At 39.5% G+C, this 12,825-nt stretch overlaps 1 protein-coding gene across 1 annotated transcript in view; it reads right to left on the reverse strand.

The window, feature by feature from the left end:
• Window positions 1–12,825, reverse strand: part of LOC106622327 (uncharacterized) — a 101,688-nt gene that overhangs the window by 46,584 nt on the left and 42,279 nt on the right. Inside the window, 1 exon segment of the mRNA XM_070110260.1 lies at window positions 12,345–12,501. Coding sequence (XP_069966361.1) covers window positions 12,345–12,501 — 157 coding nt within the window.

The following is a 12,825-nucleotide window of genomic DNA, read 5'->3' on the forward strand; positions in this document are numbered from 1 at the left end:
GAAGAGACGAGTTGAAATCCGGGTGACTGTCTGTCCGTCCGTCTGTCCGTCCGTCCGTGCAAGCTCTAACTTGAGTAAAAATTGAGATATCTTTATGAAACTTGGTAGACATGTTTCTTGGTACCGTAAGATGGTTGGTATTGCAGATGGGCGTAATCGGACCACTGCCACGCCCACAAAACGCCATTAATCAAAAACAAATAACTTGCCATAACTAAGCTCCGCAATAAGATACAAGACTGTTATTTGGCACACAGGATCACATTAGGGAGGGGCATCTGCAGTTAAAACTTTTTTTTAAAAAGTGGGCGTGGTCCCGCCTCTAATAGGTTTAATGTGCATATCTCCTAAACCGCTAATGCTATAATAACAAAATTCACTAGAAGCAAATGTTTTTAGCACTTCTATTGTCGGTGTGAAAATAGTTGAAATCGGGTGGCAACTCCGCCCACTCCCCATATAACGGTACTGTTAAAAACAACTAAAAGCGCGATAAATCAAGCACTAAACACGCCAGAGACATTAAATTTTATCTCTGAGATGGTATAAATTGGCTTTATAGGAACCGCGTTCAAAATTAGACAGTGGGCGTGGCACAGCCCACTTTTAGGTGAAAACCCATATCTTGAGATCTGCTTAACCGATTTCAACCAAATTCGGTGCATAACGTTCTTCTCATATTTCTATGTCATAGTGCGAAAATGGGCGAAATCGGACTACAACCACGCTTACTTCCCATGTAACACCATTTTCAATTCCATCTGATTCTTTCACTTTCCACTATGCAAATCAGGTAACAATGATTATATCGGGGTAAAACTTTGCGTGAATAATGCAATTAAAGTATGCCACCTTGCGGCCAAAAATTGTCTAAATCGAACCAAAACTGTTCAAACCCCTAAGTACTAAATATGTGGACCCCAGTGCCTATAGTTGACCTTCTACCGAAAACATCAGTCAATCCACAAAGAAATCTCAAACGAGTATACCATTTGACTTTGCGAGAGTATGAAATGTTCGGTTACATCCGAACTTAGCCCTTCCTTACTTGTTTTATCTTTACGTTCGCTGCCCGGAATATTTGTTGTGTTAGCAAACATGACAATAAGTATTCCACTGCCAATATGGTTTCAACAAGATGACTGTCGGTTTAGTCCAATCATGTCTTATAAAAACACTTTGTCAATATCAGATCTTACAAAAACTCTCGATATGGATTATGTATATGTAACGTGAAACCGTTTTTGGGATCGTAAATAGTAAATTGCTTGCAGCGAAAGCAGCCATCTTGAAGTGAAGATAGTCTCTACTGTGCTTATTTTGAGGCACTAGCCTGCAACAATGTGTAAGTGGCTCTAAAGCTCCACTCTTCTGCCCATTTAACATAGTTTTAGCCACACTTCACATACTTTTACTGCAACTCGAAGTAAAAGGCGCTCGGTACCTTCCAACTATACAGAAAGCAACAGAACACTTTACAGCACTAGTTACATATTAATGCGTAGAAAGAACAAGAAATTGCACAAACACTTTTCACTCAACTCTAGACTTCCTCTGGCTAACCTTCAAGTAATTTGCACATGTGTGACATGTGGGTTTATAAAAGCAACGATGACAGAGTCTTACGTGACAGCTATTAGCCTTTGCCCAAAACCAATATTTTAGTTAATGTACGGAAAGTTTGTGTGCTCTAAAATTACCCCCCGGTGTGCTGCTTCAATATTTGTTTGGTTTTGGCAAAACTTACTTAATACGATTTGGCTCGCACCGAAACCGAACACGAAAATGCATTCTCATTAAAACAAGTATTACTTCACATTTGTGTACAAAGACACCGCAGGATAACAGATACTAGTGGTCATTAAGCAGCAGGATCCAATGAGGCGCTGCACGCCTTAGAGCCAACGCACGCGCCGGCCATGTAGTCGAAGAAGCTGGTTTATATGCCAAGCAACGGAGCTGGGCCATGCTGGGCTGAGCAGTTGGCGGTCTGCCACTCACGTGGGTCCATAAAGTAATTAAATTTAATCCGCATCACAGCAAATTTAAACGGATGACCGAACGTAACTCGCACTGACGCACGCACGCATACAAACACATGCGTCATTGCGTAATGGACGCAACGCAAACGTGTCTCGTGCAAACCAACTGCAGAACCATAGTTCCCGCCACACCGCATACAAGTACAAAGGGTCGCAGCAACCGGCGCACGGTTGTAGACGGAGGGTTGGCAGTTCGTACTAATGACTGACGATTGTTTGATGGAGTTGGCGCTTACCCATGCGCCTTCTACACTCCGGCAGACTGTCTGCACTTTGGTTTCAGGTTGACTACGTTGTCAGCACTTTGGTTCTACCTGGATCTTTGTGAGGCTTTGTCTGCCTGCCGAACTGTATGTCGTGTGTCGGTACGTCTGTGCAACTGTTTATAAGAGCTTATATTGTTTGGTTGTTATTACTGTGCGCACTTGAACTTCAACAAAGCAGAAAGATACATAAATGCCAGTGGACTCAAGCAGCTAGAGGCAGTGGCTTACGGCATAGCGTACGTTGCGTTGACGTGACGCCTGGCGACGTAAGTGGCCTGAGTGGTTGGCTAAGAGATGCCATTGGCTGGACGGACGGACGCTATTTGTCCTGCTCGAGTTGCTCAACGAACCAAATATCATTGCCTTTTGACTTGTCTAGTTTATGAGTATTGTGGCTTTGTGGCATTCACAGCGGGTTTCGTCGACCGGTCTCTACGTGTGTGCGGGAGTGCATAAAAAACTCAAGCTCATGAAGAGCACGTCATTGTGTGTAGTGGAAAAGTACATAAAGCGGGTAAACAAGCAGCTCACATACGGCAATGTAGGCGCTTCAGCGGATGTAAGACATTACACTTTGACCGGAGATGACTGTTTATTTTTCCGGTAAGTAGATAGAGTGTACGAGGGAAAATTTGGCTGTTGTAAGAGCTATGCAAAAGGAATTTTATTATAACATATAAAAGGATCAGAAGGCGAATGAAACCGAATTTGCGATTTGTTTTTTGGTGTAGCCATGACTTACAGAAGCGAACCCGATCTAGCACTAGCCTGAAACCAAGTAGTCCCGTGGTTACCACATTTCTTTTTAATCCCAGGTGTTACGACTTTCAGTTATCAAAGATGAGTTAGAAAGTTATAAAGACCGACATAGAGAGTTACCCTTCCAGCGGATAATTGAAATATTTAACACAACGGCAGAATAATTTAAGTATGGTGGTCGTATATATACAGCTATGAACCTAAGACTTTGGCTCGCCTGACGTAGAAACCGCTTAAAACGGAGTCTAAAGTATTTGAGATCGGTTTCGAAGTTCCTTCAGAGGCAGATCGTCGAACTTTGTTGATCTATGTAAATATATAGAAATATTGGAACTTTTAAGGAAGTTTGATGGTTGGACGCTTCGCCAGTACACTACTATGAGAAAGCAGCCAAGCTGAGTTTAAAAAAAAATATACGCTCTCAGTTGTTTTTTGAAGTCTTGTAATTTATCTCGCAAACTAACTCGCTAGAGTCCGCATATCTACAGTTGTGAAAATTATCTTCGACTTAGGCAAATAACATATTACAATGGCCAGACCGCAAGCGCTATTTGAACAGGCGATGGATTGAAAGAGGGACTTTAATCTCCACTGAAACCCATGAGAGAGCACAGCTGGCGTTTGTGATGTAATAACGGGAAGAAGAGAGATATTAAGCTGTTAAGACCGCAAGACGCTAATAAGAAAGATATAATATGGGAAAGAGAGAGAGACAGAGAGAACAAAAGAGCTCGTAAAAGTAAGGAAGAGGCACAAAAATATATATGCACTAACTTACAAAATATGCTTTATTTCTTAGCACAATATTTAAGTTTCCATCAACTTTTGCGCACGGAATCAATTATTATCTTAAACCATTAGAGGTTTGCATAATTTTGGTTCACCACTCTCCTCTTTTGTTAAATAAAATATTGCACATTCCATGCGTGCTCCATATGTTGCAGAAATTTGATAATTTTATAGCATTATAACGGAACTTGAGCACTTCTAAGCTCCTAAAGCACTCAGCTGTTGAGTAATTCCATTGTTTGGGCATTTCTATTATTTATTTTCCGAAGTCTGCTTTTCATTTGAATACGAAATTACTGTTCGACAAACTGAGATTAGAATATATTGATTTCCATTTCATTACGGTAATGTGGGTTTTATTGTTGTACACAGCGAAACGTGGTTGAAAGTGGTTGTGAACGTAAGAAGAAGAAGAAGAAGAAGGTGAAGAGCAAAGGAAAAAATTGCAAAAATATAAAAATATTTGATGCATTTCTACTAAATGAATTTGACATTTTGTAGCAGTACAACTGGCATGTGATTCATCAACTCGCACGCACACTCACATATACGCACACAAAGAAGATATGCAGCCACACGCATGCACACGTTCACACGTTGGAATTAAGCATTAATGCAATACAACTTTGTGCATACAAATGTGGGTAAACAAAATGCATATGCATAGCGCTGAGTGTATTTGTGTGTGTGTGTGTATGTGTGTGCGCGTATAAGCACTTGCATCTATTTAAATGTGTGTGCATATGCAACACTATATTTGTATGCCGGTGTGTGTGCGGCAACTTGTCGTAGCAAATACATGAATATATTTATGCAATATACACAAACTTATTGTTGTTATTGTTGTTGTTTGCTTATTTATACGCATCAAAATGCACTCGAAGCACTTCAATACATTTACACACACACATATAGCTGCAGCTGAGAGCACATTAGTTGTTGTTGCCGCACATACAGCACGAAATTTGCATTGCAAATAAATAGCAAACAGCAATTACAATAACAACAAGAGCAACTCGTTTGCATGCAACAAAGCCGTTAAATCAACATGTGCAGTAACAATAGCAGCAGCAGCAGCAGCAACAGCAACAGCAACAACAGCATTTAACATTCACAATCTGAACAATGCATAAAATTTTGCAACTACAACAACAACAAACACAACACACAGTGGAAAAGCACGAAACAACAACATAACTGTCAAAGTAGTGGCACAACAGCCACGCCAACCACTCGCGCCGCGCCTTACATGCCACACACACACTCTGCTTGCCACACATGCTGATTTTTGTTGCTTTTTGTTTATTTTCGCTTTTTTGTCGTCGCATTTCACTTGAGTTCAGCAATCAACAGAAATAACTAAAACAACAGCAACAATATATATATATATATATATATACGATCTTCCGCAGCTTTACCGAGCAACATTAGAGGACCTTGCATGTGTCGTTGTTGTTGTTGCTGTTGTTCGCTTTACATTTGCTATTTGTGTAGAGCATTTGTAAACATTTGTGGTCGTGTTGGCCAAAACAGCCAACAGCCAACAACAACAATGCCAGCCGCCACACAAAAGCAAACGCCAGAATTTACACGTCAAATATTGTGCGCCACAAAAACGGGAGTTCGCTGGTGTTGTTACACACGAAATTAGTGTACACGAGCGCTTGCCGGCGTGCGTGTGTGTTTGTAGTGGTCAAAGCGCTGGCTTGTAGCGCACTTCAGAGCCAAAGCGACGACTGTCAGTGACAAATGCTATAAATATGCGCTTTTTCTACATTTTATTTATTCGCCTTCGCACAGTTTGTTGTATCTAAGGCTTTAGTTGTTGTTGCTGTTGTTATTGTTGTAGTTATTTACACATGTCTCCCATTTATAACTATTCCACGAACAGCTTTAGTTTATTTGCCAGCAAAATTGTGGACCACTAACTCAGACTCACTGGACCACCGTCGTAAGAGCGCTAGCTGCCGCACTGGGCAAGCTGCGGAGACTGGTCTGTAGTAAGGGAAATTAAAATAAATTGTTTGCTGTGCATTGTTGTTTGTTCCCCACACGGCAGCGCTTGCGTTTCGCCTATGAGTTGAGCATGTTGACGTACAAATCAAGAGTAGTAAAAGAGAGTGCTACAAGCTCATATAAAGTTCGGTTAGGTTAAGGTGTGATTAGTCCACATTGGATAAACAAGAATGTTCTTTAAAAGTTTTCCAGCATTACAGTTAGTATTTAATGATGATCTTTCAATGAGTTGGCTCTTGAATTATACGAAACAATATGACGAACGATATGAGGAACGTAGAGATGTTATAAAAAAACTGCAGTCAGACTCAATACGAGATATCAACTTAATATAGGCAAAATCTTTAGTTCGACAAGGGCGACTGTTGGACTGGATTTCGCCTCAATATGAAAGAGCTATAATGAGCTCCATTCACAGCTGGATATTCTTAATTATAAGAGGGAATAAACGATGGTATGGATATCAAAGAAAGCGTGCAAGAAAGTGCAGGTGGTAAAGCTCGCAAGCTTTTTCATGCTTTCACCTAAGAATTAGTCAAAGCTTTCGTCAAAAAAAGTACGCGTTTAATATTTGTTTTAAATTCTTCATGAAAATTAATCAATATTACAGCGATTTCAGTAGGCATGTACATATTTCCGATTTATGGTGCCATTATCCTTGATGCAACATATAAGTATGTGTAGCAGGAGTGCTCAAGGCCGCTACAAATTGTAACGCACACATTTTCCATTATATTCGCATATATTTCATTTCATGTTGACTCAGTGCGATTTATGAGGCTCGGCAGTGACGTGCATTATTTTTATTTAGGCAGACAGCCGTGGAAAAATATAAGCGAGTATGTGTTTGTAAATGTAAATAGATACTACAGCGACAAATTTATTTCTGCATAAAATTTCTGTAAATGTAATATGACACTGAAAATTTACAAACGTAATAGAAACATTTAAATTAATTTCGCTATATTTAAAACCAAAATTGGCTTCTGTATTTCGGGATGCCGCCAATTATCGGGATTTTTGTGTCAATTTTTTTTATATTTTTATACAAATGATGATATGATTATCAGCTAAAAATAATGATTTATTCGAAACTATTATCACTTAAAATCCCGAAATGTTCGGCACCTCAGAAGTCTCCAATCGGCGGTTAAATCTAAACACAACAAAGATATTTAAATGTAGTTGTTAATATAATCAAAAACCCTTTCTGCATTTCGAGACTTTTAAATATCTTTCGGGATCCCGAAAATTTTCGGGATTTTCAAGTTAATTTTTCCAAAACTTTTGTCCAAATATGGTTAATTATTTGAAACTCCTATCAGCTAAAAATCCCGAAATATTCGGTATCTCAGCGGGCTTCTTGCGGTAGTCATATTATTACAGTAAATATATAGTTTTTACAACTGCAGAACTATGATAACTCCTAAACCGGAAGCTCAATATAACTTTGCTCAGCAGCTGCACACACTACCAGCCTGAGGCATAGACAAACAAAAAGAGTAGCAACAACACAGCTCTCGAGCACACATAAACATTACTCTGCTATAAATGTCGGAGGCCTTCGCCGCCAGCGAATGTTTGCCTCCCATTCTGACTAACAAACACCAAGAATTATACAAGTGGCAGCAGTAATTCAAGCAGCAACAACAACGAGGAGAACTAAAATACTAACTATAATAGCAACAACAGCAGGCAGAAGACGAATAGCGCCCAGCATCATTAAGCATTCGTAATTTGTAACGCTTCGGTTATTTATAAATTATGCCACAGTGGCAACAATAAAAGCAAAAACATTAGCACTAAGTAGTCACAATAATCACAGGCGCAACTGATGAAACTACAACAACAAGAAAAGTGTTTGTAGTAAATAGTGTGAAAGTTTACACGTTTAGAAGTGGCGGAGCTTTGACTAATTTACACTGAGAGAAAAAGCTTCAGCACCACTTAATTCATTAATTCGCAAGGGGAGCGCAAATTGATGAGTTACAATCAATGAGGAGAGCTGCACTTTTGTAGTATTTTTTGGTCGCTGAAGCAACTGAAGCTTGGAGGAGCTTCTACACTATCTCAACATAATCGCGTCGGGTCGGATCAGTTCTTTTTAGGACAAGTTGATGGCAAGTATTTCTCCGATTTGAAGGTGGGATCTATATATCTGCAGCGGACATCGAAGATGTGGGTTCAGAGCACACCTGATATGATATTTGGGTGGGATCTTACGATATTCATGGATCAGTCATTCTGACTGACGTTTGTGATAGATACCAGTGCTAAAGCTCTACTGCTATCTACATCTGATTACATGAAGAGGTTAAATGTAAATATCCTGGAATCCCCAACCATCTATACCTGTAGATGCAATTTGGAATGCCTAGCTTTTTGATTCGTTTTCTTAATGAATATTTTTCGCAGTGCGGCGCTGTTTGACGTTCGTAATGTCCCCATTTGTTTTGCTTCTGAGAGGTTTCACGTTTACACTTTATTGGTGCTACATTTCCACCAGCGCACAAAGGCACTGCCGCGCAGTCGAGTGTGAACTCAGGCATACAGCAAACAAAATAAACAGAAACTCAGACAGCTCGAAGGCAAAGGACAGCTGAACTGCTGGAATGGGGAGAAATAGAAAAACCTATACAAAAATGGCAGCTGAAATAAGGCACATTAGTGGTGAAAGCCACGGCCCCACGAGCCGACAGAGCAACGCTTAAGTAGTCGAGTTCGTAGAAAGGACAGCAGCACAGCGACAGGAAATAAAAAAAGGGACACTTGGCGGCGAAAGGAATACGAAGTGGCCGCAACAAGGAAGACAATGCACGCAAAGAATATTAAAACGATGAAAGCATGCGGATAAGACGAACATAAAAGTGGGAAGCGATGCAAGGGCAGCTGGAAGAGCAAAGAAAACTAGCACAGCGAATGAGTTGTGTGGTAGTGGGGCACGACGCAAGGAATAGGAGGTAAAAAAAACCACCGAACAAAGTTAAACTGAAGGCACAGTGAGTAGTGAGCAGTGAGCAGCTCTTGGAGATAATGCAAGTGGTTCACGATAAAAGTGCGCCGATAAACGTTGCCCCAGCATTGAGGTGGAGAATTTAAGGAAGCTGCAGCAATTCTATAGGCGCGCTGTAAGGCTACCTTAGCGGCCGAAGCACTAGTAAAGTACTTGAGCTGCTTATAGTTGCGGAAGCATTCGAGGTGCGCCGCATTTAGTGCTGCAAAATGAGAAACAAAAACAAAAAAAGAATAAACCAAAGAATACAAAGCAGCGACGCGCGCCACCTAGGTAAATCGCAAGGTGCGACCGGAGTTCACAACAGCAAATGAAGCGAAAACACAATGGCTGAACTGAATTTGTGTCAAATGCGCATGGAGGGGCAGGTAGAGCGGGTGGCACACGCTTGAAGACGCTTGACTCGCAAGGGGCAGCAATAAAACCTACAATTATGTAGAGCTTGTCAGTTAGCGTTAGAAATTTCAGTAATGAAATTGCGAATGCTCAGAGCAACAGATAAATTATAATCGATAGTACTAAGCAATTTTCACAGCAGCTGAGTAGTAATAACAGTAATTTGGTTAGACATACTATTATTAAGGTATTATTAAGGTATCGTAGACTGTCAGCAGAGAGCACGCCAATGCTTGTGAAAAATATAAAAATAAATAGGTGTAGTCTTCTTCGTCGGGTATGTGTTTATGTCATGATTTCGGGGATTTAATATGCTAGAGTAAATAATACCAATAAATTCATTAACCGTTCGTGAAGTGCGGACTAATATTCCTTAGCCAGTAAAACAATGAAACGAAAATGCACAGCGCCTAAAAATATGTAATAAAAGCAAGAAAGACGCTGCATTCTTATTTAGAGCTAATTGAAATAAATTAAATGTAATTATTAGCTTTGGAAATTTTTCGGATCCTTCGCTGTATTTATTTTAGCGCACTTCACGCCGCGCACCACAAATGCACAAACACTACCACCCTCTCTACCAATCTCTCTCTCTCTCTTCCTCACCCTGTGGACAAAAGCAGGGCAGCTGTGGTTATTTAGCTGTGCGTTTGCGTATGCATGTGTGGTTGGGTGTGCATGTGTGGTTAAGTGTGGTGTGTGTGTGTGAACTATCAACCCTCGACGAAAGACATAATTGCCTCACTAAATAACCGCACTAATAATACTGTTATACACCATAGCAGCAACAAGCAAACAGCAAATGTGACCCTACTTTGGTCTCCTGAACTGAACACAAAAACGAAAGCAACCAAACTTCAACTTGACGTGCACATAATTCAAGCTGTAAAACGTGATTTGTGCTGTGCTGCACTGTGTTGCCTGTGCAAATGAGTGGCTGCGTGCGACGTTGTGGGTGTGTTAAGGCCACGGCACTGATTGCCACACCTCGTGCGTTGCTTGCCCACTTGTTCACCTGGCATGTTAATGCTCGACTTATAACAGCTCCATAAAGGCTTCATGACGGATTTATTTTCAAGTAATTGCTTTACTCGGCATTAATAAATTTCTCATGCAATTATTGTGTATCTTATTATCAATTTATTGTGGTTGTTGTTTTTGCTGCTGTTGCTGTTATTTGTGGGCTTTAACACTGGCTTTGTTATGCGGCAAGTATTTGTGTAATTCCAGGAGTTATGAATGTGTTTTGCTAATTCGCTGTTAACTATTTGTGTTTATCACGGCTTACAGGGCGTATACGCAACATTTGTGAAGATAATGGAGTGTGTGGTGAAATTAAATTGATTTTTAACTTTTTTGAACTAAGAGTTAAAAAATATTGCCATAAAAATTGTTGAGTAATTTCAACACTATAAAATAAAATAGTTTATATGAAAATATATTAGAAAATACTTGCAGTATTAAATAAATTTAAATTTAGCAAACAATTTAAAATTTTATTGCAACAAAATAATTAAATGTGGCATGATAAAAATTAAAAGCTATAATACGCTTAACAAATAAAAAAAATGCATAAAAGCAGTTTATTTTGAAGGTTCGGTTTGTATGACAGCTATGCTATAGTGCACCGATTTGAATAATTTGTTCGGAGATTGTACCGTTGCTTTGGGCAATTATGCATGCCGAATTTCGTCCATATAGCTCGACAAATAAAAAAGTTTTATAAAATTTAACTCAATTAATTCTTTCAATAAAATTAAAAAAAAAATATTTTATTATTTTTTGTTAAAATAATTTATTTGAATATCAGTTATTTTTAATTTATTTATTTTTTGCCATAGCTTCAAACATTTATTGATTTTAATCAGATTTTATTTGCACATCTCCATATAGGTATGCATGAGTGTATGGTATGTGTACATATATATTAGTCTATAGTCTAAACTAATAAAGTGACTTGTATGAAAAGATGTGCGCGTGTGCATGTAAGATAAGACTACAAAAGGCCAAACAAGAAAATGACAAAAATAAATGAATTTTAAATAAAAGAGAAATGTGTTAAACACATAATGATCATACAGAAATTATTTGCTTGTGAGTCAAGGGCAAACAAAACATGAAAAATCTCAAATTGCAATCTAAATAACAACGGCTACAAGGCGAGCTATTGCAGACCCTAACCGAGTCACCAAGTGATTAGCCTACCAGCAAATAGACAAGACGTGCAATAAAGCATAAGTAATGGAAAATGGCATCCGAAAAGAACAAGCAGATAATCTTAAAATATAATGGAGATAAAGTAGAAAGTGAAAGTAGCGTTGGAGGCGGGTGGTCGTAAAATGTAAAGAAAAAGATCAAAGGCATCTCTTTGAGTTTGTATGTTTGCATGCGCTATAAGTGGCTTGCTAAGAACAGCGGCGACAGCCATTAAACTTTACAGCTTAACGCCTTAAAATGTCCAACGCTTTCCATCGCACACCACGCTGACGAAGGTCAAACGCTGTTGTTGCTCTTGGCCAGCGGCTAAACACACAAATGGCTTGCTAAGAGCCCTAAACGCCACACGGCCGCGCCTGTCAATGCCTTTATTAGCGTTAAGATATGTCTGTCAGTTTGTCAATTCTGTAATCGGATACTACTTTTAGGTTTCGTTTAAAAATAAATTACTTTAAACTGCAGAAACGCAACTGCGGCGAACGCGCATTTACACGTACGAATATATGACAGGCAAATGTCACGTATACGCCCCGACGACCAAAAGCACTCTTGCACGCTCATCTGCTGCCTGTCATTACACGACTTCGTTTGTAGTCGCCCATTTTATGTACTTGTGCCGAAATATCACTGAAATAGTTACGAGTACAACAACCACCGGAAAACCTTGCTTTTCGTGCTTAACTGACCGAAACGTGACTGGCAAGTGTAGGACACGCGAGCACTCAACGTAAGTTGTTTTGCGGCATGTCGCTAGACATTTTCAAATGGTCGCGTTGAAATGGGGTGGGTTAGCATGTTGAAAAACTTTATATGACATAACGGGAAAAATTATATTGCTTTACTCACCGTGATCTTATTTGTTCATTGGCTAGTTCGGTGCGTGGAAACTTTTTCGATGCCGCCACTGCGGTCTCCAGCGCACTGGTGTCGTCCAGTTCGCCCTCAAGTGTGACGAATATAATGGAGCCCATGGCGGTGTAGAGTAGCACGAGCAGGAGCACGCCTGCAGGGTTGGAAGTGTATGGAGTAGCAGTTTAGTGCGGATGAAATGGAAAATTAAATTACCGTTAGGCATTAAAAAATATTGAAAGTTAGATAATATTGATGATTTTCAAATTTATGAATTTCATTTATAATTTTCTGCATATTTTACCTAACTTTAGACATCATCTTCTTTACAATTTCTCATTCTTCCTACCATTTCGCTCTCTTTATTATCATTTTTATGCTCCCTTGCTCATTATTTCTGCCTCTCAATCACAAATTAAGCTGTACGCTTTTTCTCATCCATTAGAGATATTATTTTCATCTCTCATGTTAATAATTT

This window comes from Bactrocera oleae, chromosome 5, assembly GCF_042242935.1.
Source record: "Bactrocera oleae isolate idBacOlea1 chromosome 5, idBacOlea1, whole genome shotgun sequence".
Taxonomy (NCBI): Eukaryota; Metazoa; Arthropoda; class Insecta; order Diptera; family Tephritidae; genus Bactrocera; species Bactrocera oleae.